General features: G+C 38.9%; 1 protein-coding gene across 9 annotated transcripts in view; it reads left to right on the top strand.

The window, feature by feature from the left end:
* The window catches only part of sdk1a (sidekick cell adhesion molecule 1a), a 405,563-nt gene that overhangs the window by 342,274 nt on the left and 36,002 nt on the right, over window positions 1-27,287 (top strand). For all 9 annotated transcript variants that reach the window (XM_079824232.1, XM_079824230.1, XM_079824228.1 and 6 more), the window contains 8 exons: window positions 845-995; window positions 2,927-3,164; window positions 4,506-4,621; window positions 8,382-8,571; window positions 15,763-15,861; window positions 20,558-20,752; window positions 22,875-23,076; window positions 26,983-27,086. In XM_079824232.1, the coding sequence (XP_079680358.1) occupies window positions 845-995; window positions 2,927-3,164; window positions 4,506-4,621; window positions 8,382-8,571; window positions 15,763-15,861; window positions 20,558-20,752; window positions 22,875-23,076; window positions 26,983-27,086 (1,295 nt within the window). The remainder of the gene's footprint in view (window positions 1-844; window positions 996-2,926; window positions 3,165-4,505; window positions 4,622-8,381; window positions 8,572-15,762; window positions 15,862-20,557; window positions 20,753-22,874; window positions 23,077-26,982; window positions 27,087-27,287) is intronic.

Below are 27,287 nucleotides of genomic sequence, written 5' to 3'. Positions count from 1 at the left end.
TGACCGGGAACAAACACACTTGCAGAACTCTGTTGCTGCCCTGGAAAAAAAAAACTGCATCCACTGTTCCCTTAATGCTGGGTTATTTGGGAAGCTGAACAAGGTTATCTTTCCCTCACAATCAAAAACACACTTCTTTAGTGACATTGTTGATTTCGTGGTCTAAAAACAAAATGACAGCACTGCCAAAGGTTACCGTAACCCAAACGAAGCTCATTGATGGCCGTGCTCTTGCTCTAGTTCTGGTTGATTGTTCTGGGGAGAAGTGCCCATACAAGCAATTACGACTTTATGATGACATGCTCGGAAAAATCTTTCCGAAACTCGTTCGAATGTCCGTCATACGTCCATCACGCTTTTTTTATTTTTATTTTGGCCATGTTTAGCATGAGAATCCAACTCCTTAACAGTGTAAATAAGTCAGAATGCATGAAATGCCTTGAGTCTAGAGCTATTGAGTCTTTATGTGTTATCCTATTATTTAATTCCAATAGTATAAAGCTGCTGTTGTTATCTAAACAGGTTTAATGTCTGACTTCATCCATTTGTTTCAGACAGCTTGAATCATCTCTGAGCTTCATGATGAACTGCTTGCCTCCGTGTTTTTCTCTACCCCGCAATTTATGTCAGATCTTATGGATGTTGCCGCAGCCTCTTCATTTGTTCTGCCTGTTGATAAACTTTGATTTCATGGTAATTGGTGCAATTATAAAGTAAATTGCAGCAAGCACAGGCCCGCACAGGGTTCTTTACGAACACTACAGCCATCTATTTTCCCACTGGGAAGACATACCAGTGTTGAGTTAAGTTTTAACGATGTGACTGATTAACTTGATGGTTACAGGTTCCGAATGCAGCAGGTGAATATCGTGGGCCCGAGTCCGTTGAGCATGCCGTCCCGTGTAATTCAAACCCTGCAGGCTCCTCCGGACATGCCGCCCAGCAGTGTGACTGTACGCACGGCCAGTGAAACCAGCTTGTGGCTACGCTGGGTGGTAAGTGGCATTGTGGTTGTGACTGAAAGATTGTAGGTTTAAACCCCACAAGAGAGAATTTAGCACCATTTCATGAGCTACAGTATCATATGGAAGCTTTAGTCTATAGGCGCATAGTGTTTCTTTAGAAAGCTACATGCTGGCAGGATAATACAGTGTTTTTAGTCTTTTTCACAAATTCTTGTGAACGGGGATCGTTTAGACAACGTTGCTATCTCTACCCAAAAAAACGCGAAGGAAATGTCAATTTTTAGTACATTGTTGTTTGTGTAAACATACCCTAATATGTATAATTCAGCAGTTTCATATATGCACTGGGAAATATAAAGTCCAAGTGCATTCTATTCAATTGACTTCATTCAATAATTCAGAGCCTTGATTTTTTTCTTTTCTTTCGCAGAGGTTGGAATGGCAAAAACAGGTTCAAGGAAGCTATTACATTGTAATTCTTAGTCCTAGTGTTCTGACAGACTGTCATTATCTTGTATCACACATGAATTCAGTCTAGGATGTTGAAAGCAGGGTGTTTTAGACATCTTATCGATTTTTGCCTGATATAAAGACTGCTGACATGTGAGAGCTAGTGCCTAAATTGAGTTTCTCAGATTGAAGCTCTTTACCTGTCAAATTAAAAGCACATGAGAGCTGATGTTTTGCCAGTTTGTGACATCTCACTTACCTTTTGGCACCCACTCAAAATCATTCAGTTGATTTTTTTCGGGCACATAAATGATGAAGCATTATTAAATATGCGTATTAAATATAAATATGAGATTTATAGGAGCATGCGTATTTAATTGGATTAGGCTGAGCTCAGTGTGCTTGCATTAGCAATGTTCAGGACTTTGCTGAGACTGCGTGTTATAGAGGCCACACTGTTTATTTATACACTGTTTTGTTGAAAAAGTTCTTTCAATTTAGTTTATATTTCATCATATTCTTTATTTTTAGTCCATTTTACCTGAAACTGAAAAAGCATATCATTTTAGTCAAGGACAATAATATTTTAATTGAAGATACTGCTCCAAATTATACAAAAATCAAATTTTTAAACATTTTGAAACATACACTACTGTTCACACTGTAAGTTCGGGGTGGAAGATTTAAAAAAAAATTTTTTTTTTAAAGAAGTTATGTTCACCAGGGCTGCATTTATTTGATCAAAAATACTGTACGTAAAGCAGTAAAATTGTGAAGTATTACAATAAAAAAAACAGTTTTCTGTTTTAATATATTTTAAAATATAACGTATTCCTGTGATGCAAAGCTAAATGTTCAGCATCATTACTCCAGTCTTCAGTGTCACATGATCCTTCATAAATCATGCTAATATGCTGATTCGCTGCTCAAGAAACATTTCTTATTATTATCTTTTTTATATGGTTGAAAACAGTTGCACTGCTTGCTATTTTTGTTTCAGCATTATTTGATGAATAGAAAGTTCAAAAGAACAGGATTTATTTAAAATATAAATCTTTTGTAACATTATTAATGTCTTTACTGTTACCTTTGATCAATTTTATTCATCCTTACTGAATAAATGTTTTAATATCTTACAAAAAAAACCAAATGGTAGTTTAACATGCCATTAAAGTAACAAGATAAACATTTATTTGTTTAAATATGTATGAATATATAAAATATTTGTTGCTATAACCAAACTATATAATATGAAAACTGTGCATTCGCTTCAGTGATTGTCAAATGTTGTATCATTAACTTTAACTGAATATAAACGATTAATCTTATATACTATATCTATATATAAATAAAGACATTGTTAGTTCATTATGAATATCTTTCTTGTCATTTATTGTCTAATGTATGTAATCATGATGCATCTTTTTTCCTCATCTTTATAATTAGTCAAGGAATGTCTCCGTCAGTAATTCTGTTGACTTATTCTGAGTGTCTGATTTTTTTCCCGGCAGCCACTGCCAGAGACAGAGTACAATGGAAACCCAGAGAGCGTGGGCTACAGGGTCAAAGTGTTGAGAGCGGACCTGCGGGGTGAGGCCAGTACACGATTGGTGAACGACAGGCTGGAGAGGGAGATCACCCTGGAGGGCCTGGAGGAGTGGACTGAGTACCAGCTGCAGATCCAGGCCTTTAATTCCATTGGCCCCGGACCCTGGAGTGAGACCGTGAAGGGTCGTACGCGGGAGTCAGGTGAGCACACCCAGTTTGGTTGATACCCATAGGATACATTGGCCACTGTGATGCAGAGAGCATCTTCCATCTCAGGATAATCATATTCTCAAATGTAAACAGGTGCTTGGCAAATTGAATTTTATTTCCTTTATGTGATCACATAATAGCCCCTCACAACACCCTCGATATGTCTGGTTCGAGAGCTGCTCTGAATGCATGCCTACACTGCAGATAAGAAGCAAGGTGATTGGCTGGCCTAGTGTAGCTACTTATCTTTACCGTAGCTTTCTGCAGGATGCACGCAAGAGAGATTTATGGCCCCAAATGGCTGCAGCAGAAACTTTTAAAATCTGGTATTTAAAGGTGAAGTGTGTCATTTCTTTGTCACTGGTGATATTAAATTGAATTGGTTGTATTTTTGAAGACAATGAGAATGATGTTTACACATGTAAAAGTCTGCACACAATGCTATTGCAATGGTTTTGTGAGCTGTTTGCAGGGTGTTGCTAGGGTGTTCTGAGTGGTTGCCATCCCAAGTCTAAAGAAATGTATACTTTATACATTACATTAAAATGATCAAAAGTGACAGTATATTTCAAATAAATTATGTTCTTGAACTTAATATTCATTAAAACAATCCTGAAAGAAATATATCAGCACAGCTGTTTTCAACATTGACAATAATAAGAAAGAAGAGGAGCAAATCAGCATATTAGAATGATTTCTGAAGGATCACATGACACTGCAGCCTTGGTGAGCAAGAGACTTTTGAATTGCAGTGTAAGTCTAATTATTATTCTCCTCATTTTATTTGAGTTCCTCTAGGCAAAAATCATAAGTCTGATTCCTTCCAAAAATGTGGTTATCTCAACTCAAATGGTCAAGTAATGAATAAATAAATCAGTGTCAGTGCTGTTATGCGCAACCTAGTTGTGCCAATCCAACATATTGCAATTCCATTTGGTGCCACTAGTGGTTCAGAAATTGCACACTTCAACATTATTAGTTATTTGGAAAGCTGCACTTGGATGACCGTTATCAGAAAATTAAGTTTGCGTGCAGAGGGAGTCATTATGTAATTGTGTGGCTAGCAGCCCACATGTAAGAACGTTCTTGGCTGACCATGCTGCCTCATGTAATGCCTGGTGCTAAAGGTTTGTCGGTCTTTTATTGGTCTGTTCACTGTCTCCTCACGCTCACACTCTTGTTTGCTGCTTGCACGCTAATGCTGTTTGCTTTCTTTTCTCCCCATGACATTGGACAGGTGACTAATCCACGTGAGTTTACTCAGTACTCGAGGCCGTGTGTTAAGGCACTGTGCGATAAGAGAGTGTGATTTGTCTTTGTCTGTTTGTGTAGTGCCATCGGGGGCTCCGGAAAATGTGACGGCGGAGGCCATGAGCTCCAGTCGCATCCTGGTAACCTGGGGCCCTGTTCCTGAGCACGAACAGAATGGCAATATCCTCGGATACAAGGTGGTTACTTGTGAGAATAGCTCTCTGTTGTTGTTTTGTTTTTTACATTCTTTGCGATTTCACACAAATGAAAACGACCTCAGACTGATGTCAAGTAGTGCGCTGAGGTACTTTGAAATAATGTCTGCTGAAGGAGCCCTTGGCTCAGTATAATAAGCATCTCAGAAGTGAATAAAGTTTTTTTTTCTCATGTACTACTGACCCCTAAACCATGTTCTGTATGATGAAATGACATGCAAGATTTGATGTTTTTCCTCTTGAGAAGAGGAGGCATTGTTTTTATTCCTCATTGAAAGCCAACATTTCCTATAATAGCTACTCATTGCAGCTATTATAAAATTAAACCCTTAAAATTTATTTCTGTACAAAAATACAGTGTATATATCAGGGTTTCCGTGGGGTCTTAAAAAATGTAAAAATCGTTAAATTCGCTTATGTATTGAGTTCAATACATAAGGGGCCCTATCTTGCACCCAGCGCAATTGACTTTGTACACCGACGCATGTGTCATTCCTATTTTGCACCCGCGCAAAGCGCGCTTTTCCCTCCACAGAAGCACGTCGCTAAACTAGTGAATGAACTTGCACTACCTGGGCGGTTCAGCGCAAAAAAGGAGGCGTGTTCCGGCGCAAACAATCCCTGGTGCTATTTTGCTGTTCCATTAAACAATTGCGCCACTGACCAGAAAAAACCTAGTCTAAAGTCAGTGGCGCGTTGTTCATTATGCTATTTTAAGGGCGCATGCTTGCCCATAATGTATAGCATGCACAACGCGCATACACTTTGCTCATGTAATCTACACAGATGCAACAGTTATTTTTGCAAATCATAAATTGTTACACTAAAAAAATATTAACACATGAGAAGACGGAAATCATTGTGGTGTGCCACGAAAATGTGAAAAAATAAGCATAAATCTAGCTTACAAATGATTCAGGCTAATTGTAATAATTAAGGATAAGACCTGTTTGCCCAATAGTGGCAAGACATATGTATATAAGGACATCTGACAAATTGGTTTGTCCGTCAAGAACCAGGAAAAAAAATCGACTGAAAAACTGAAAAAACTGAAAGAAAAAAAAGACTGTGAAATCACCTTTACCATAATGTACAACATGACAACTTCACTTCTCTGTTTTTCACTGCTCTTACAAGAACATCAGTCTCCTCGGCTGTGAACCGCTCCTGGCGTGCGCCTGGTAAATACGCCATAATAATAGCAATCCATAATGGAACTTGCGCACCTGCTTTTAAAGGGAATGTTGGATGACGCTCGGATTGGTTTATTCACGTTACGCCCAAACCACACCTATGAATAATGAAGCTACTTCAGACCAACCCATTTTAGATTTGCGCCAGGCGCAAGAGCCATTTATCCCGCCGGGAAAATAGCAACAGCGCCGAGACCCGCCCACAAAGTTACTTGCGCTTCGCGTTTTGACACTTGCGTTTCAGATCGTTAAAATAGGGCCCAAGGTCTTAAATAATTTTAAACAGGTCTTAATTTGGGCTGTGCATGAATATTCAAACTGTAATTAATATTCGAAAAATAAAAAATACTATCCAAATTTTACTACATTGCTTTGCTGGCTGTACATGCAGTGACTCCATGATAAATCCCACAAAAAATCACAGTTGTAACTAAATCCACTGGGTGGCGCTGTGGAGCATGTTAAGTTGATTTTATTTGATCACATATAATGTTGTCGCCCGCCTTGCGATGTTTGGAATTACATAAAAACAATATAAACACGATAACCATACCGACTCGAGTGTATGTACGTTCTGCACAATAACTGGCGCAGTCTGCTTTATTAGCGTTTTTTTTTTTTTCATTTGGCATATATTTTTTTTGTTTACACATATTGTTTAATGTTTTGAACTGAAAGAAAACCTTAAGATATAACGTACTGATCGTAAGCTTGTTCAGAAATGGTCATGACAACTTGATGAATAAAAAAGAACGTCTTTCTAATTTTCGCGAAATAATGTCATTTTAATGTCAAATAAACAACTATTTGAATATTCATTTTTTTATGAGCCCAAATATTCGAATACAATATTTTTGAAAAATGCCCATCCCTAGTCTTAATTTTCCTATGTCCATGTAACGCTACCTCTAATGCTCATTGAAATGCTCCCACAGCGCTTTAGAATGTGTGTGCGTGTGTTTGTTTTTATTCCGGGGTGTTGTAGTTCTTTTTTTCGCTAGTCCAAATATAATTTGCTGTATTACGACTACAAATTAGTTCAACATGCATTGTATATTACAGCCAATCTCTTTCTGATTGTACCACAGAGTTTATTCTTCAGCTAATAGTTCTCCAGTTCATCGTGGGAGTGGGAGTGAAGCAAATTTTTTCACCTACGCAAAGTGGATGAATGACCAAATAAAAAGTATGATAGCACTAAAAAAGAGTTAATAAAAGCGATGTATACCACAAACTCAATTCATGACACAGACTGATGTCAGATACTGAATGTGTTCTATTTAGGCTTATTGCCCTTAAACGATCAAATACACACATAATCATGCCTATGTCCATATTGGTGGTTATGTCTTGAGTGAACAAGATTGGGAGTTTGTGTGTCAGTGTTGGATCTGCGCATTACTGTAGGTCTTAAAGTGAAAGCAATCTAATATAGCATATACCCGCTCCAGTCTGTGTCATTCATATTAATCAAATAACAACAACGGGGAACAGTACTTAAACTTAAAGCACTGTTTGTATCTGTATCTTTATGTTGTATTTATTTGTCCTATTCTAAAGAGCAGCAACTGGTGTTATGGTGTTCTGCCTTGGTTTTTCCTGGGCTTTTGGAAGTTACTGTTAAGACAACCCATTATTTTCTCGAAAATCTTATATTAAGTAATTGCTTATTGCTGTGGTTTACTTGTAAGATTTTGGTCATATTTCATACTCTAAGCGGGAAAATGTACAACTACAAAATCAGTCATTTTGATCTAAAAATTACCAAAACAAAAAAATATATATATATAAAAAATGATATATACAGTATATTACGAAAATCCTGGTGGGATTGAGCTATGGGGAAGTGCATGTTTACTGATACTTTGTTCAATTGGAATAAATTAATTTGCTTTGCAAGTCATTTTGTGATTCTGCATTTCCTTTGTACGTTTTTTTTATTGCATGATCAAAATATATACATTTAAGTAAATCTATTTTAGAAAACAAGACAAAAAATACTAATAAAATAAAATAAAATATTATTGCAGCGTTAAAATATATGGGCCATATGATGACAAATTTCCTGGAATTTGGTAAATCAAGAAAAATGTAGTAAAAAGTTTGACATAACTTTTTATGCATGTATGTTATATAATACCATCGTAATATGCTTTTTTTTTTTTTAGATGCCCTATAAAGCATGTTCCAGTAGCATTTTAATTTAATTTTAAGTAATGAACTGGGTCATTCATGCATTCATTGATAGTCTGACCCTTGCAGAAAGATAAATATTTGCAGTTAGATGAGTTGATGTGTACCCATATGTTCAGAGAAGCTTAAAGTCAACAGTTATTAAGACAGGAAGCTTTATGGGGGGAAAAAACATAACAAAAAATGTTCCTGAACAGTAGACCCAGAGGAACCAACTTCACGCCATTCTGCCTTACTAACAGCTATCCCTGTGTGTTTCCATTTAATGTGATCTTAAATTAAAGTCAGTCACAATCACAAAACCACACAACAGTGGTGAGACCTATAATCATGCTTACATATACTTATTCTTCCAGGTTCTGTACAAAGAGAAAGACTCTGATTCGGAGGCACAGGTGAACGTGGTGAAAGGGAATCTGACGCAGTCTGTCTTGCTGAGGAACCTGCGTAAATATGTCCAGTACGAAATCCAAGTTTTGGCTTTTACACGAATCGGTGACGGGCAACTCAGCAGCCCCGCAGTCCTGGAGAGGACCAAGGATGATGGTGGGCATATTTTTATGTTTCATGTCTGAGATTCAATTTAATGACCACATATAGAGAATTTAAAGGAATACTTCTCCAAAGAATTTCTGCCATTATTTGCTCACATTCATTTCATTACAAACCCGTATATTTAAAAAAAAATTTAATGCAACTCATACAACAGTTCATAGTCACCTCTTATTTGTGAGAGAAAAAGGACAACAACAAAAAACTGAAAATATTATACTTATAAGTATTGTCAACAACTTTTGTAATATTCCATGTATTTTGATGCCACACTAAATAAATAATTATTTAGTATATGGAAGAATTTTTTAATTTGAGTTTAATTTGAGAACCAATTCAAGGAATAAATCCTTCTTTTTTGACTAAATTCCACTCTCAATAGTTTTCAGGAAGATTATCAGTAAATAATGACTTTTTGTTAAACTGTTGTGCGGCCTCAGAAGAATTATGGTAGTATTACTTGTCTTTTGTGTGTGTGTGTGTGTGTGTGTGTGTGTGTGTGTGTGTGTGTGTGTGTGTGTGTGTGTGTGTGTGTGTGTGTGTGTGTGTGTGTGTGTGTGTGTGTGTGTGTGTGTGTGTGTGTGTGTGTGTGTGTGTGTGTGTGTGTGTGTGTGTGTGTGTGTGTGTGTGTGTGTGTGTGTGTGTGTGTGTTGTGTGTGTGTGCCTTTAATTTGTGTAGCTAAAACAGCACTTAACTGTTGTCGTTTTATAAAAGATCCATCTTAAGATTATTCCAAATATCTCTATTTTTGTTTCAAGGAAGAAAGAAAGTCATATTGGTTTGAAGCGGCATGATATGAATAATGACTGAATTTTCATTTTTGGACGAACTCTCCATTTAAGGCTGTAACTCTGTTTTATGTGCACCCTCCTTGACCAAGCAGTGTAAGTTTATGAGCTGTCATGAATAATGGGCATTTGCTCTGCGCACAAGAAGTGCACAGATTGATGTGGCCTTGGATTTTATAGAATAAAAAGATAAAATGGCATTTAGTCTTAAGCTCTTTCAGAGACTTTTTTTGAAGGTCTTCTGTAGTCTTCATTTGTTTTTGGTGTACCTTATGTGCCTTTGGATTCACTTAATTGATTTGCACACTGTTGTTTACCTCTTTCCACTGCTATACCATACTGAAAGTTTTTTCTAACGCTAGAAAACTAAAACGTTTAAAGTACGACACCACACAAACTCTGTCGGTGAGGATGTCCTCCAAATGTTCTCTCCAAATGGACTTCAACTTAAATAGACTTTGAAGGGTAGGCTGAATTTGAGGAATAAAAGCTTTCAGAAGAGATGTATGATAGTTTGCTATCTAATTTAACAGTGACTGGTCAGGATTACAGACAGATAACATTTGGAACTAATGCACTCTTAGTATATGATTGCTATACAGCCAACAGGGCCATAAGGGACTGACTAGAGCCGAAATGTGTTTTTGGGAAATGGCACAAATAAGGCTCCCTCAAGGTTGTTCTGGAGAAACAATTGATGTACGCAGTGTACCAAGAGATTTGTCAGATAAAGCAATACAGTGTGCCCATGTGAAGTGCTGAATTGTAATTTATCTCTTGTTGTTAAGGGTGATTTAACTCATTCAAGGATGTTATACTTGGAAACTTAATATTAAATATAAACTATCTTCCATCAGTCCTTTACTTAGAAATAATGTTTTTTTTATATAGGTATCTCAATGGAAAAGAAAGAATATTATTTGTTATTAAACTAGACTGTAAACACATATTCAAGACTAAGACTAAGGGGGATCAAATGTAATTGTCTACGAATCATCCAATGAAAAACCCACATGGACCTATAACTAATCAGAATATTGTGAGGGACAACTGTATTTTGATTGAACTTCCACCAACAGTTTTCTAACAAAAAAAATGAAAAATATTGAATCAAACAAAGAATTCTTTATAACCCCGTTTATCCAATCAATAGTCAAGGTTAAGGTTGGTAAAAATGTTTTATTAAACTCTCGTTCCTGTGTGTCCTTTGCTTAACGTCCAACAAAAATCAATTATATACTGAACAAAGCGGTCAATTCATTGTAAAACATTTAACAACTGCTTTGAGCAGTGGTGGCTATTCGCATACACAATACAGACAGTGGCCTGGTGCAGCTTGTGTCACTGTGTTCTATGTCGACCCAATGTACTATTGAAATTCCTGTACATTGTAATGTAATTTTTTTCCTGCAATTTTTATTGTACATATATCTGATATACAGTCCTTCAAGAAAAATGCAGCTTTTTTTTGTGATTGTTGCGGGCAAAAATCCTTGATTATGCGGCACATTTTCTTAAAAAATGCGATGGAAAATGCAGGATGTTTATGCAATTTTATGCGATGAAATTGTGGGAACTTGCAAAAACTGCGGTTTGATGAAAAAGAGAAAAAAAGCACTACATCACAGAAAGTGCTGGGAATATTTAAGTTCTCATCTTGTTTTATTGAAGACCTTAATAAACACATGGCTCAAATTTACAAAACATTGAGTCAAACAAGTTCTGTAGCTTTACAAAAGGAATATGCTACAACTTATGAAAAAAATAATAAATAACTTCCTGTTTTACAGAGGTAGCTTTACAAAACAGACATTTGAGTGCTTCCAATGCACAAAGTGCAATCTCTTAAAGGGTTAGTTCACCCAAAAATGAAAATTCTGTCATTAATTACTAACGCTCATGTCGTCGTTGGACACCCGTAAGACCTCCGTTCATCTTCGGAACACAAATGAAGATATTTTAGTTGAAATCCGATGGCTCAGAAAGGCCTCCATTGGCACAATGCACTGTGCACTCTCAAGACCCATAAAAGGTACTAAAGACGTCGTTAAAAAGTCCGTTCACTACAGTGGTTCTACAATAACTTTATGAAGCGACGATAATAGTTTTTGTGCGCAAAAAAAAACTAAATAACGACTTATATAGTGATGACCGATTTCAAAACACAGCATCATGAAGCTTCGAAGCATTATGAATCAGCGAGTTGATTCATGATTCGGATCGCGTGTCAAACTGCTGAAATACGTGACTTTGGCAATCCAAACCGCTGAATCGACTCACTGATTCATACCGCTTCGAAGCTTCATGATGCTGTGTTTTGAGATCGGTCAACACACCGGGAAACTGCTTTTCGCTGTCTTTTGCTGTTATTTTTGTTGGCGAATGGGAATTTGCGTGCGTCATCATGGTTTCACCGATATCTATGGTTTCACCACGGGGTTTGCAGCTTTTCGATGACGTTCACGTCGGGTAATTACGTCACTTCAAAACGTTCCCAATGAAATGGCGGCTCTTGTGTGAAGTAAATGAAACATTTTCAACTTTCTGCTAATATATATGACTTTTTTGCTACGAAAATGCTGGGATTATGAAATCATGCCAGCCCCGCATATTTTGCACGCGGAAATAGTCAATTTATGCGGCCAAAGTACGGCGTATTTGAAAAAATGTGGCCCCCGCATAAATATGCAGACTTTGGCTGATTATGCATTAAATCATGCGATCGCATAATCACGTTTTTATGGAGGGACTGGATATAGCATTTTATTAGCAACCCCCCCAACACCACCCCCTCCCCCACACACACACACACATCTGTCCCACCCACTTTTTAAAACAAAGTTACGCCAGTGTATACATATATGAACATAATAACCTTAAATGTAAATACGAACACTTATTTATATGTGCTTTAAAGCTACACTGTGTAACTTTTTTAGTTTATTCTTAGCTAAAAACACATAGTTCTTTCAAAAATATATGTGCTCATTAATGTATATTTACTTCTTTCAAGTAATAAAGTATTCTCGTAAGTTTATAATATGCCATTGAAAATACATACGGGTAAGGGGTTCGAATGCGGGTCGCTATGTTGCCCCTCCATCTTGAAAGTACATCAGCCAAAGAGGGACATACCCGTAAATTCAAGCTTCGCCTTTCGCGTTATAACACTCGATGGCACCGTGTCGAATGTGGACGAGGTCGAACTGGAAGCCATGTTAATCTTGGACTAAATCGGCCACCGTAGGAGTTAAAACGAAATTGGAATTGAGAGGAACAGAAACTAAAACTCACTGGATAGTCATATACCTTTTCACCACTAGATGGCGGAAAATATCACACAGTGTAGCTTTAATGTAAATATTATAAATCTTAATTTGTAAAGCAGCTACAACATGTTACTAAGCCACATTTGTTACATTGTGCAGTTTTAAGCAGTTTAGCTTACCAAAAAAAAAAAATGTTATCACGAGAGTGGACGTCATGGGGATAGCGATAGAAGCCTTTTCCGCCGGCTTGTGAGAGCCATTTAAAGAAGCCCACTATGTGATATACAGGGGTCAGCCCTTAATCCAGCCGGCTACAGAGTCACATTAATGGAGTCTGCACGCCCGCGGTCAGCTCTGTGCTGCTCTCTGAATAAGAGATAACAGGTCTCTTTTAAACGTGGCTGTAAATGGAGCTCCCCCTCGACAGACGTGGAGAGCTCGGGCCATTTCACCGCCGCACTTATATGATGGAAGCGCAGGGCCCGGGCAGCATGTCTCCCCGTCTGTGATCACTCGACCTTGGCAGCAATTATCTGTATGTTTGCCTTTTAAATTCCCCTCCAGAACAGACTTCATTAAGGACTAATGGTACAGCACCATTTTAGCCAGGCCCGGATGAGGTACGCGGGGGTTTGAAGATGCTACATGCTGTCCATCCTGTCTGCGGTGGATTTGAGCGATTGTCCTAACTATTGTTTGCCTAAACCTAAAACATCCTGTAAATGGATTTAATCAGAGACGTATCAGCAAAGCATGCAGCAAATTGGACGGCTATTTTTTTGTACTGCTATCAGATTAGCTTGCCTTAAAGTCGTTAATGTTCGCATGTCTCTGAAAAGATAGGCTGGAAAGTGTTTATTAGTGACCCGCTAAAATAAGTAATTAATGAGCAGATTTTCTAATTGAAGATGCTGAGTAAATGCACTCAAGTCATGAGTCGTGCATCATAAGTGGCTACCCCTCATGTGCGTGTAATCTCCATATAAGCCTCGTGGCACATGGAGGGCTGATAGCAGAATGATGAATGCTAGCAATACGTTGGCAAGAGAAAGAGGTGTCTTGGGAAAAGCACTCTCTACTGTAAGAGCTTCTTCTTGTGGACATGTGTCCCTACGGTCCCACACACTATGACTGCAAAAAGCAATACAAATCAAATTTGCTGTCAGATGTGTTAGATTTATAAGATCCTTAATGTCCAGGAAATGAAACATAGAATCCGCCTAACCGACCGCATCGACTGGGGGAATCCAGAGAGAAATAAAGAAGCGGTCGAGAGACGGCACAAGCGTTGATTGTGTTTGTTCCACATTTGTACAGCACGGCGATTCTCGTACAACACAGCAACAGTGTGTTTGCAATGCCGTTTCCTGCGTGTGTTTGTGTGTGCGTACCTCAGGCCCACCACCGTTATTGGATTCCCTCCATGTTATCTGTCGCTCCACAGGTGTCCTGTTAGTGGATGTATAGGCCTGTCACAGATGCCTTGGAGAGAGGAGAAAGTGTGTATGTTTAGAGGTGAGATGCACCAGCAGGGGAAGGAAACAATCCCCCTTAATCAAGGTCTTTAGCAGTGGTCTTTTAGTACCGGTGTTGCACTGTGTCCTTCAGAGTAGGGCGCAACAGTCATTATATCCTCCAGTCATCATTGATCTCCTCCTGTAGACAGCAGATCGCCGCTTAGCTTCAGTCTTAGCATTCAATGATATAGCCTTGGCCGACTAGCAGAACATGTGGCTCAGCAATGGCCCGCTTCAGAAGGGGTAGAGTGAGTTGGTGTGCCATGTGGCAACACTCATTGAGCAGCATGGCTCTAAATGCTCTTGTCAAGGGCAAGACGACAAAGTCTGAGGGGAGAACAACCAGATTTTGCAGCTCACTGGCTGACAACTTATCATTAGTAGTGTTTGCTAAGGCAGATTTGAATGAACAAACCAGCTAACTTAAATTATATTTTAGGGACCAGAACACTGCATAGCAACATGCTTACAGACATTTTGAGCTCCCTGGCAACCACCCACAGAACTCTGGCTACCAACCTACAAGACCCTTACAAGCACAATGTGCTAACAGCCACCCTTTGGCAACCACCCATATCGCAACACTTTGGCAACCACCCATATCGCCATAGCATTGTGCTAATGACTTTAGCAGCCGCAAAGCAACGCCACAACATTCTAGCAACCACCCTGAATACAATAGCAACCACATTGCAAAGCACCTACAGTACCCTAACAAGATAGCAGCATGCTAAAATACTCATACCTTGACAACCATCTACAACCCTTGTATAATCCACTCAGATCTTCTTAGCAGCCACATAGCAACTCTCTGGCAACCACCAAAAAACACCCATTGTAACCACTCACTATACTAAAGCAACATGCTTGCAACCACTTGGAACTTCTTTGTAGCCACATAGCAACGCCATGGTAACCACACTAAAACACCCTAGTAACCACTTAGAAAACAATGGAAATGTGCTAATGACCATTCAGAACATCTTAGAAGCTGCATAGCAACACCCTGACAACCACCTAACCCCCCTAGTACCCACTCAGAACACCTTAACAGCATCATAGCATCACCCTGGCAACCCCCTAGTAACCACTCAAAATTCCACAGCAACAAGCAAACAACCACTCAGAACAACTCTAATAATTTTTCAGACTTCAGCAGATCAGAGAAAACGAGTTCTGTGCACAGATGTGTGGAATACAAGCGTTCACTCTTACAGATGGACTTTGTTAACCACTGAAGAGATTTCATCCTGAATATGTTCATTAAACTTCCACAGTTTGAGTGCTGTCATAACTGTCTCTTTCGCCTCATTTCCTGTGTTTTTGTCTTTTTATGAATGTTACTTTTTACGTGTCCTTTTCAAAGCAGATTTTTTTTTCTTATAATGACCTTATCTTGACGTAAATACCATTTCAGAGGCTGTCTCAGAGGGCCGCTCCTGCTTTGAAAGCTAAATGCCCTATTAAAGCTCTTTGATTTGGGCTTGTGGTTCGGTTAGAATTCAAAAGAAAGGTTTCGATTTTTATAAGGTTTATAGGCATTTTAATTACTCTAAGAGTCATGTGATGATATAGTCTCATCTTTGGCCCCTCATTTTCCCTTTCAATAGTTCCTGGGCCACCCATGAGGCTTGTGTTCCCGGAGGTGCGTCTGACAGAAGTGAGGGTGGTCTGGCAGCCCCCTGTGGACCCCAACGGCATTATAATGGGTAAGAGAAACAATAGGTCATTTCTTTCTCTTAGACACCAATTAAATTGAATGGAAAACAGATTTTTCCTGAATATTCTTATTACACAACTGTTCAGTCATTTTTTATACTTTTATTCAGCAAGGATTTTTACATTGTTATAAAAACGTATACATATTAATTACAAATTATTTCAAATGAATGCTGTTCTGTTGAACTTTCTATTAATCAAATAATCTAAAAAAAAAAAAAAAAGCATGGTCTCCACAAAAATATTAAGCTGCACAACTCTTTTCAACTTTGATTATAAGAATTGTTTCTTGAGCAGGAAATAATCATATTCACATGATTTCTTATGAATCATGCTGAAAATTCAGCTTTGACATCACAGGAATAAATTACATGTTAAAATATATTCAAATACATTGCATTAAATTGCATTTTTAACATTGCATTTAAACTTATCCAACACTTATTTACGGTCAGGCATAATAACCTACATTTTTGTGAATAAGTAAGTGCGTGAGTAATCCAAGACAATTCACTTAGGAAGTGATATGTCTATGATTCAGACTGATGAATCCTATGTATATATTTACACTCATTCACCAGTCAGTTTGACTAATTGAATTGAATAATTCATTGTGCTGTTTATTTTTTCTATTCAGTAAGGAACAGAAAAAGGTGGTGATTTATTGTGAATATATTTTTTTCTTGTAAGAATGGTTTTGGCTGGCCCATGTAGCCTGGATTCAAGTGCAAAGCTGCTTTCATGTACTTCACCTCACATTAAAACAGTCTCCTCAGTACTTGATCTGGCCTACATGAGAGCGTGAAATGCATTGGGCTGGCAGTATCTGGCTCAGAGCAGAGTCTGTTTCTTCCATCCGCTCTGTGAATGAAGCCATGTCACCATGCACCTGAGACTAATTCCTCATACGGGAAGAAGGAGCCGGATAGGAGAAAATCCCTGCGTTTTAATGAGATTAGTCTGACTAACACCTCAAGTGAATGAAGCTCGGAATAGCCGCCTGCCAAATCATGCTGCCTGTGCAAATCACAACGGAGATGAATATGCACAATCTCAGCGATGCAAAGATGAGATCCAAACATGTCGTTTGACTTGGGTTGATAGAATCCTATTCATGAGGTATTAATTTTGAATAAAAATGAGGCCAATTTAAGCTTTTTTATGATGTTTGAGGAAAAATTGGGACTTTGTTGTGGCGTGTATACTGGAGAAAAATGAGATTGAAAGCGCATGCACGGTTCTTTTTTAGTCTGCAATGTGGCACAGCATGACTGTTTAACCAGCAGTCTTGTAAATCCCTTTTGGAAAATAGAGCTTAAGATGCTATAGCTGTGTTTTGGAACATAGTAGCTGTTTCTAGCTGCTCTAAACCGGTCATTAGCTGGTCATCAGCTGTTGTCCCCCAAAACACATAAACAGTGCCTTTGGAATGCTATCAAAACATTGCTCTGTTTATTGGAAAATATCCACCATTATATCCGGCTTTTGTGATATTAATGGCAAAAAAATTGCACACTTTAGCTGGTCATAGTAAAGTTAACATAGCAGGTGTAAAAAAAAAAACCACATATAGAACAAACCATTTTGATAAACTGGCTTATATAATATCCAGAATAAATGAGTAAATCAAAAGAGAGGGTGCTTTGCAGGAGCAAAATGAAAGGATTAGTTCTCCCAAAACAAAAAATCCTTTCATTTACTCGCCCTCTTGTCTTTCTATTCGTTAAATACAAAAATGACAATGATTGTCAAGCTCAAAAAAGCATGTAAAAGTAGTCTTTTACATGATTTGCGTGCGGTATTTCAAGTCTCCTGAATTCATTTAATTGCTTTGTGTGAAACAGCCTGAAATTGAAATCGTTTTCAGACAAAATAATGCAAACCTCTTTGGTTCTCACGTCTATTGTCAACGTGGTATATTTAAATGTGTTTGTTAGTGAAGTAGGGATGGTGAAGTTTCCCCTTTCACCATGAGAACCACTCGTCCACCATCTATCACCAGCTAATTTCGAGTTTAGACCGTTTAGAAACAACCAGCCTTCATGTTCCAAAAAACAGCTACCGGCTTAGGCTGGATTTTCCAGCAGAGACTTTTGTTTACAGCAAAGCCTAAATGTAATCCTGTTTTTAAAGCTGCTGAAAAAATGTGTTGTGTGTTCCCAGAAGCGTCAGCAAACCTGACCGTTAAAGTCCATGGCTAGGAATGGGATTTTGCAGCAGATCGAGTAGTTGCTCTTAATCTGACTCTGCTGAAGCCTCCCTTCTCAAGCACGGTTTGAACAAGGAAATGCGCAGAGTTCAGACGAGTGTTGTGAACATAAGCTAAATAGATGTAAAGAAGCCCCTGCTAGCAGAACCTGGTTAATTACATCAACACTGCGGCGCTCCAAGACCAACACACCGCACGCACTGTGTTATTTTTCACTCTGTTTCCATGTCATACTTCATTAGATCAAGAGATGTTGGTTATGTAGATTGAAGACACAGAAAAAGCTCTTTGAAAGAAGAAGGACAAGATTTGCCGGCATGCCTCTAATTTGCTGCATCTCGAAGAAAGAAATGCTTTAAAAGCAGGCAGCGATGAGAACGTCGCTTACTGAGATTCAGTGGCGGAGCGCTGGGGCTTTCCTGCCCTTTCTGCCAAGGCACTGCCCTTGTGAGTGTTTCTGCTGGTCGCTGCAGGACCAGTAATCACTGGGCAATGAACGAGGAAAGTAGAGCTGCAGGAGTTTGCGGGGTTGTGACCTAGCCAATCACATGGGCCGATGCCCTCACAGTGGAAACCCTTTCCCAAAAGCAAAGCCCTAATAAACTATGCACGGGTTAGAGCCTGTCGGAGCCGTGCAAATGTTGAGTGAAAGGGATGCTTTCTGCCTACCGAACTCTCTGTATCTCTGGAAATATAGACTCTGACATGGAAGTAACCGGGAAGAGAGGGTGTATGCGTGTGTGTGTGTGTGTGTGTGTGTGTGTGTGTGTGCGTCCGGGGATGAATGTATGTGATTTTCCACTGCCCCTCATGGCTGAAGTGGACATTAGGATGAAATGGCAGCCCTCAAGTGCTGCAGTCTCACAATGTGGGATGGCCTAATTTCGTTTTGCACAGCCAAGGGGGCCAACATGCAGTGCAAGCATCCTGAAAGATAAATAGATGGTTGAATAATGCTCCGTCTCTCCCACGGCCAAGCTCTGCCCACACATTCCATTTCAACATGTTTCCCGTTAATGTTATCATTTGTTTTGCTTGAGGTTTGCAACACGTGTCATTCCCACAGACATGATGCAGATGGACACTCGGCAGACCTAGCTTGTCATGCCTTATACACTATAGCACAACAAACCATGCTTGTTCAGTCTCTAAACTGGGAACTCAAACATGCCTAAAACATTTTATTTTTACATTATATATTTATTTATAGTTTTTTTGCATTTGAATAATGTTGAAAAATTATTCCCATTATACTTCTATATTAATACAGATATTCTATATTTCGGTATGAAATACAATGTACATTACACTGTTTATTTATTTTAGTTTTTAGTCATAATGTTTCATATTTGAATGATGTTGAACAGCGATTCCCAATATACTGATATATATGTATTATGAAATTTGAATATTAAAATGATATTTATATTTATTAAGCTATATAATATACTTTTTAATTATTCATTTATTTCCAACCAGGGGTAACTAAGTAGGCTCCAGGGGGACTTGTTTTGCTTTGTTAGACCTTTAAAACCAAACATAAATGTTTAAAAAAAATATTAGGTGTGTAAAAACAATTAATCAATCAAAAACAAATGGCTTAACACACATTCAGTCCCTTTTTGGGAAGAAAGCAAAATGATGTGTGAAAGTCTTGGTATTAGCAAATTCTAACCTGTAATAAAAAGATACAGACCTTATATTTTTGTCCCATCGAATGTTCCTACCAATATCAAATTAAATACAATAATAAAAAATGTTTTTGTTCTTTTTGAACTGCTTCAGTTTGAGCAGAAGCTATTGGTGAATCTGTTTTTCACCCACAGATTTGGTTGTTTTTAGTTTTGAAGTGAATAATTGTAAAAATGACAATTAGTGATAATGCTAAACAATATCCAGTATAAAATTAGTTGAAAGAACATATTTCTGTTTTGGAGTTGAGAAAAAAGTGTCTGAGCCATACTGATGGTACAGTGTAAAACACAAACAAATTTCATTTCATGCAGGTTTGTTGTGCATCACATTTTTGTTTGGTGATTTTCTCTGTGTATTGAATTTGACATTTGGATTAAATTTGATATAGGGAATAAAGGCAAGGCAGAAGACCTTGCCAATGAAAGGCGTATTTAAATAAAGTCTTTTTGCAGTAAAGGGAAGCAATGACTGCAGACATTAACCAGAGCTGAATTTAAAATAGATGCTGATAGACCAAATTTTCCAGTGCACTGAAGCCTTTTTTTGAAAGCCATTCGTCTTATAAACCTGCTGTTGTTTTTCTAAAGATGGTTTTTGAGGAGATATTTTCCTCCTGCCCTTTTGTACTTTGATTTCTCAAAACTGAAAACTACTTTCAAAGTTTGTAGAAATGTTATTCAGACTTTTGATGTTGGTTAAGGCAGTTTAAGCCGTCTCACTGTAGACATGAGAAGGACCGAGGATCAAGACTCACCTCAGATGATCTAATGACTGTTTTATAGGATACCAGGTAGCTTACCGTATGGATTCTGGGGATCCCAACCAGTTCATCACAGTAGAGGTGGGTCCTGATACCCGTCAGTTCACCGCCTCCAACCTGACCCCAGAGTCGGCCTACATCTTTCGCATCTCTGCCAAGACGGAGCAGGGCTGGGGAACACCTGCACAGGCTGTGGTCATAACTACTGAGATTAGAGGTGACACAAACACATACCTAAATACACAAAGCCCATATATCTTTGAAGTTGGCATTAAATATAAACTCGCCCCATCTATTTTTGAAATGTTATTGATCTTATTGCAAATGATTCATCTATGCATATGTTTCTATTGGGAGCTCGTAATCTTTCATCAAAATATCATAACTCAATCTTCCGGTGAAATGACAGACTTCTCTCTGGTGACGTATGCTAGACTTCTCCAATCATTATTCCGCATAAACTTTGCCAATTTCAGATCAATTTTAGATCTGCCATCATCCAAACATCAACCAATGTCCCGTCCTTTTTTCTCACTTTTTCTTTTCCGATAATTCCGATAGTCACAATATAGAAGAAAATATATTTTGCTAGTTCCATTACATTGTGACTTTAAACTCTATTTGATTTGCATTTGTTTGATCCTGTATCAACATTCATATCATCCAATCATAGCCCATATCATCCTAACCCTACCCCTAAATTGATAGGATAGAGATTGTAAACAAGAATTGGACATTGGTCCAAAAATGAGGCTTCAAAAAAATCATGTTAAACAACATGACAAAATTAACATAAAATTATAATGGATACTATATACTATATATTAATCAAAATAATAAATATTTTAGTATTGTATTAAAATACTTTCCTCTTTTGAAACTGCTTTTCTTTTCACACATCACCTAGACCAGGAAATAATGTTAGATATTGTTTTTAAAATTTGTGCAATAGTTAACAGTAATTTAGTGCCGGTTAATGTTAACATAATTTAAGTTTGTTTTGTCAATAATAGAAAATAACAATACAATTTTAATGGTAAACTTTTGGAAAACACTGAATTGCTCTAAAGGATGAAATTGACTCTAAAGGAGGAAAGTAGTTATTCACAATAGACTGAAAAATGTCATTCAAGTCTATGCAAAATAATGCATAATATATACTTAATTCTAAAGTGAAGGTAATGATAACCCACTAGTAAGTGTTTCTACCTCCTTCTAAAGGAATTACTAGTTATTTGGATCAGTATTCTTAAGTGAAAAACATAATAACTCTAATTATTCTAAATTACTAAAATCATTGTAAGCTTTTGACGTTTTTGTAAGGTCCTGGATAGTAACACTTGAGTAATTACTAGTGGGTTATCATGAACTTCACTTTAGAATACTGATCCAAATAACCTGCTATCCTGCATTACTCACTGTGTAGTTATTCATTAATGATGGATCAGTTTTCTAAAGTGTTACCAATTTTAGTTTAGGGTTCAATTCTCACTATTAAATAGTTGCCTATTAGCATGCATATTACAACAATATTGGCTGTTTATTAGTACTTATAAAGCACATATTAATGCCTTATTCTGCATGACCATATTCTACATCCCTTAATCCTACCCATTACCTAAATGTATTAAGTACCTTACCAACTAAGCAGTAATTTGGATTTTATTGAGGCAAAATGCATAGTTAATAGTGAGAATTGGACCCTAATCTAAAGTGTGACCAAACTTTTTTGTATTGAATTTCCTATTTCCCTCAGAAATCACATCACGTTACGGAAGTCAAATTGATTGTGAATGCAGTTTCCCTATGATTTTAAGCATATATTTAAGCTTAAATTCTCAGAAATGCATGATCAATGTCATTCTTTAGGCACTTGTGATTTTTAGACTGCTAAAGAGCTATGCTTCCCAACTGCTACACTGGTAATAAACTGATCAATTTCAAGACAGACAGATAGTTGGGTTAAAGATGGAGAGTGATTGCATATCCTTTGACCTCGTGAAAATGCTCGATTGGTCCTTTTAAAAGCTGCACGGGCAAGGCCACTGCAATCATGGCTTTCGATAGTTTTCGTTGCGCATGATCTGCATCTTTAATGGCGGTCGATACGGTGCACCTTTAAATAAACAATTATGCCTCTCTGTATTGATTTCTCCCATTAAAATCGATGAGGTTATGCAGTTGCGTGTCACACAGGTGGGGAGGGGTGGAGAGGCCAGGGCAAGACCCGCTGACTGATGCACACATGAGTAGAAGAGTCCTGTCCCGTGATTAAGAACAGTCAGCAAGACCAGCCTGACCCCTGAACTCACACTTTACATCTATCTCTCCTCCATCAGAGCGACCGCAGCCTCCACGGCAGCTGCGAGTGCCACAGGACCACGTGCAGTCCCGCAAACTGCAGCTCAACTGGGTGCCTGGAGGGGACGGCTCGTCGCCCGTCCGTTACTTTACCCTACAGATGCAGGAGCTGCCCAAAGGCGACTGGCTCACCCATTCCTCCACTATAAGCCACAATTATACCTCCTGGGAGGTGGACAGGTGAGCTCTTTTGGCATTTCTCTACCCCCACAATTCCGCAAACAGCAGTACCAGTGGCTTTACCTAAAGACTGCCTTTGGATGACCCTCACGGAGTTGATTTCCACTGCTTCATAGCCACATGTTTTCCCCTGCAGGGCTCATGATGGCCGTGCAATAAGGGCAGTATGGAGGGAGTGATATTAAATGCGTAGGAGCCTTTTTCAATTTATGATACTCAATCCAATTTGAGAGAGTGAGAAACAATCAGTACCTTGGGCTACGGGCGCTCCAGCTTTTTTGCATATGAGTTATGTTGGATCCGCAGTCATGATTATATGGGCAGTCGAATAGTATTTTATATGCATTCAGAGGGCCATCTCATCTTGATTATGATGGGTCCCCTTTCTCAGTTGAAAACTCTCTCAGCCATCAGCTTTTGAGTGCTTTTTTAAACAGCCAGATTGTTGCTAAATGGATTATTCAGTACTGATTTGTGTCTTTACCAGCTGGAGGCTTTTAGGAGTGGGGCATCATGGGAAAAATATTCCCTTTAACCAAGTAATACGAATAGCGGAAAACCCCCTCGTTTGGAAAGCACCGTGCAACTCATCTCAATCGAAAGAGATCGGTTATGAGACCTAAACGGCATGTTTAGTTAGTTAATGAGCCCAGTTGGCTTGTGCAGTGTGTTCTGGGTTAATAGGGAATGAAAAAAATTGAAATATAAGCAAAGATTTTCCCTCATATTCCCTTTACTGTCAATTCCAGATGATTTTCAACACAAAGTGATTGAAGAAGGCTAGGCAGTAGGGCTGTGCAATTATGACAAAAGTAGTATTTTTTTTATTATTACCTTTAATATTTTATTGTGATTTATTATTAATATATCATTAAAATAATATTAATATATTTTAATACAATTGGCAGATGTAGTAGGGCTGTGCAATTGTAACGAGTAGTAATTGTTGATAATTTCCTTTGAAATTCAATTGATTAGTATTATGGTATTTATTTATATAATAAATTATATTATAACAAAAGTACTTTATAACTTTATAACAAAAGTAGTGTTTGTTGATTATTTGTGATTATGTATATAGTGTCACGTTCAGTTTAGTTTAGTTATGGCCTTCAGTTTTGGAATTTTTCGGTTAATTGTTTCAAATATACCGTATATATAAATTAACTATTGACTATGATATGTTTTAATTTTGAACTCAATTCTAGTTGCCCTGTCTCTTTATGCTCTCCTGCTGCAACGACTACTGTCGGAAAATGATACCGCTGTTGTGCTCACCGACATTTCTAGGCAGTCTGAAGCAACTAAAAAGACGACGTGAAAACGCCATACACAAGACATTTACTGCGCGTTTACATGGAATTTAATGTGTGTGCATTGTTTAAGCTGGCCTTCAGTTCAATAAAATAACAAATTGGATTTTTATTCAACTAAGTGGGCATGCTGTATGTTACGACCCCATTATGGGTCATATTGTGTGGGTTTGGTTCTTCTCTGTTTTTCTTGTCTCATAGGTTGGCGTTAGAGTGAGTGACGTCATGATGACTGATTGTTTACACCTGTGCTAGAGCTGATGCCGGCAGATTAAAGCAGCTCCCTTCAGTCGGAAAGGGCGCTCTCCCCTCGTGCCATTTTTGTTGTCGTTCCAGTTATTGTTTTGTTTCCGTTTTGGTCTTTTCTCTTACTTTAATGTTCTTACTTTATATAAATGTTATTCCTTTTTGCATATCACGCAACGTGTCATCTCCTTCTTTGTCGCGGCTTGCGAGCCGGCCGTGACAAATGGCGGCCGTGACAAATGGGGCCTAGAAATCTAGACGCACCCTAGCAGCAGCAAATCTAATTTGCAGCCAGGGTAGTCTAGCAACTCTCCGTTGGCTTGTGAGTTGGAAAAACCAAACTCTGGTCAGGCCAATCACATCCTGTATAGAGTCAGTGGGCGGGCTTAACATAATGACGGCAGAGTTGCGGCGGTTCCGCGTACATGCTACTTGTAAACAAAGAAGCTGGCGAACAGCGGTCTTTCGAATAGGCTTTGGCCGCGACTCTGGAAGACTTGGAGTTAAGCTTTTCTTTGAGAAAAGAACAAAGAACGGCACTGAAGTCATTCTTAAGAAAGGAAGATGTGTTCGGAGTTTTGCCGACTGGATACGATAAAAGTTGATTCTATCAACTAGCTCCGCTTCACCTTCTTCATTGCTCTGGTTGGTTGTAGCGCTATCCTATTGCGTGCAGAGGGAATTTGATAGACAACCGTTTATCCTGCCCCTCGGATTGAGCCCTGCCAATGGTGAGTTCCCAGACCCAACATCTTGATGTGGGTCTGGCTTGTCAGGCTAGGCATGCTGTGATCTGTACTGAATGTTTTACTGTAACTGACAGATTCCGGCCAAAAAAACACAACACGGGAGTGGGAGGGAACGGGAGTAATTTTTCTGGGATTGGCAAGGGATGGGATTTTCCCCCAGTTTTTTCGTGGGATTGGGATGGGACGGGATTTTTTTTGTGGGATTGGAGAGGTTTCAAAATCCACTCCCGTGTCACCCTCTACTGTGGACCTTCTGGGCCATCCTTGCGGCGCTCTGTCCCACCTCTGTCCTGGCTCTTGACGCTCCTTCCTCCCTCGACTCCAGAGTCGACCATTTGGCCTCACTGGGCTCCCTCAGACCATCGGCTTCACTGGCCATCGGCTTCAGCTGCGGACTTGTCCATTGTTCTCCGGCCCTCCTTTGGCTTCGGCAAGCTCCACCCTCCCTCAGGCTCTACCTCTGCCCTCAGTCACACCAGCTTGTCCTCAGCTCTCTGGATCTCCACTTCCGTCTTGGGGGGTCATCGCTGCAACTCCGTTGTGGCCGTCTAGGTCATCAGCATCCCATCACTGCCTCGGATTTCCGTCTGCGTGGTGGGCTCCTCCTCCCAAGGCTCCGTCGGTCAACTCCCAGAGTTCATCACCATCATGGCTCCTACCATGATTGGCTCCGCATTGGACTATCGGCTTGGCTGAGCTCTGGGTCGCATCCACCTGGCCACTCCTACCTTCGCCATGGATGCTACCTCCTTCTGCCCCTCCCTGGTCGTCGTCCTCTGTCTGTTTGCCTGCCCCTTTCACCAGCCCATTGCCACGTCCTCGTCCTCCTCCAGAATCACCGCCATCTCTCCATCGGTTTGCCTTTCCGTGAGGGGCACTATGTCACGTTCAGTTTAGTTTTATTCATGGACCTTCAGTTTGCTTTTAAATTGTTACATGTTTCTTTGTTCAATTTCCCGCCACTCGTCTGTCTCCTTGGTTACCTTCATTATGAGTTCATATGTATCTGCTGTGTTCCATTAATCACCCTCATTTGTGTTTGTTATAATAGTTTATCCCTCACATTCATTCTCTGTCCGGTCACCATTATGTTTAGATGTTTGTACTACCAGTCTGTATGCTATCTGGATCTAATATTAAACTTTGTTGTTTGGCATTACTTGCAACGTCTGTCTGTCAGCAAACACATATAGTAAAATATTATGTAACTCAAATAATGATAATACTTCTTTTGTGTGCCCTATTCTTTTTTCAGCTAATTTTGCAGCCCCACTTGGGTGCATTCACTGACATATTTTACCTGCATCGCAGTTGTTCATTTTTCTGGGTTTATGAATTGGCACATGTGCTGCGCTCATGTCTTTATATGAGCTCTCCAATAAGAAGTGTTTTGTATCTTATTTCCGTCCTCACCTCTCTGCCTCAAGTGCTTTAAGATAAAACTCTGTAATTGCCAGCGTGTGCCCTTGGGCTTCAATGGATTGTGTCCCTGACATTTATAGATACTAGCTCATACATGCACTGCTGAGCCACATCATTTGTGATGGGAAAGGTCTTTTTCCAATATGAGAGAGCTCACGAGCTGTTCAATCCCTCAGGCTGAAACCCTTCACTTCATACAAGCTGAGAATGATGGCGACTAATGACGTCGGAGACAGCAAGTACAGCCAAGAGACGGATGCAATTACCACTTTACAAGATGGTGAGTAATAATGAGCGTGTTGTATCCACTGGCTTTGGTTGATGCGCTATTGATTCAAATAAAAGTCATAGAAGAGCTACAGTCTTATCTGCGCCATTTACTTGGAAGCTGAAGTCTTAGAACTGATTTAATTCTGTCATTATTTACTCACCCTCATGTTATTCTAAACCTCTTTCTTCAGTGGAACACAAAGGAAACTGG

Source organism: Gobio gobio (assembly GCF_949357685.1).
Source record: "Gobio gobio genome assembly, chromosome: 1".
NCBI classification, from domain to species: domain Eukaryota; kingdom Metazoa; phylum Chordata; class Actinopteri; order Cypriniformes; family Gobionidae; genus Gobio; species Gobio gobio.
This window is presented reverse-complemented; position numbering and strand designations above follow the sequence as displayed.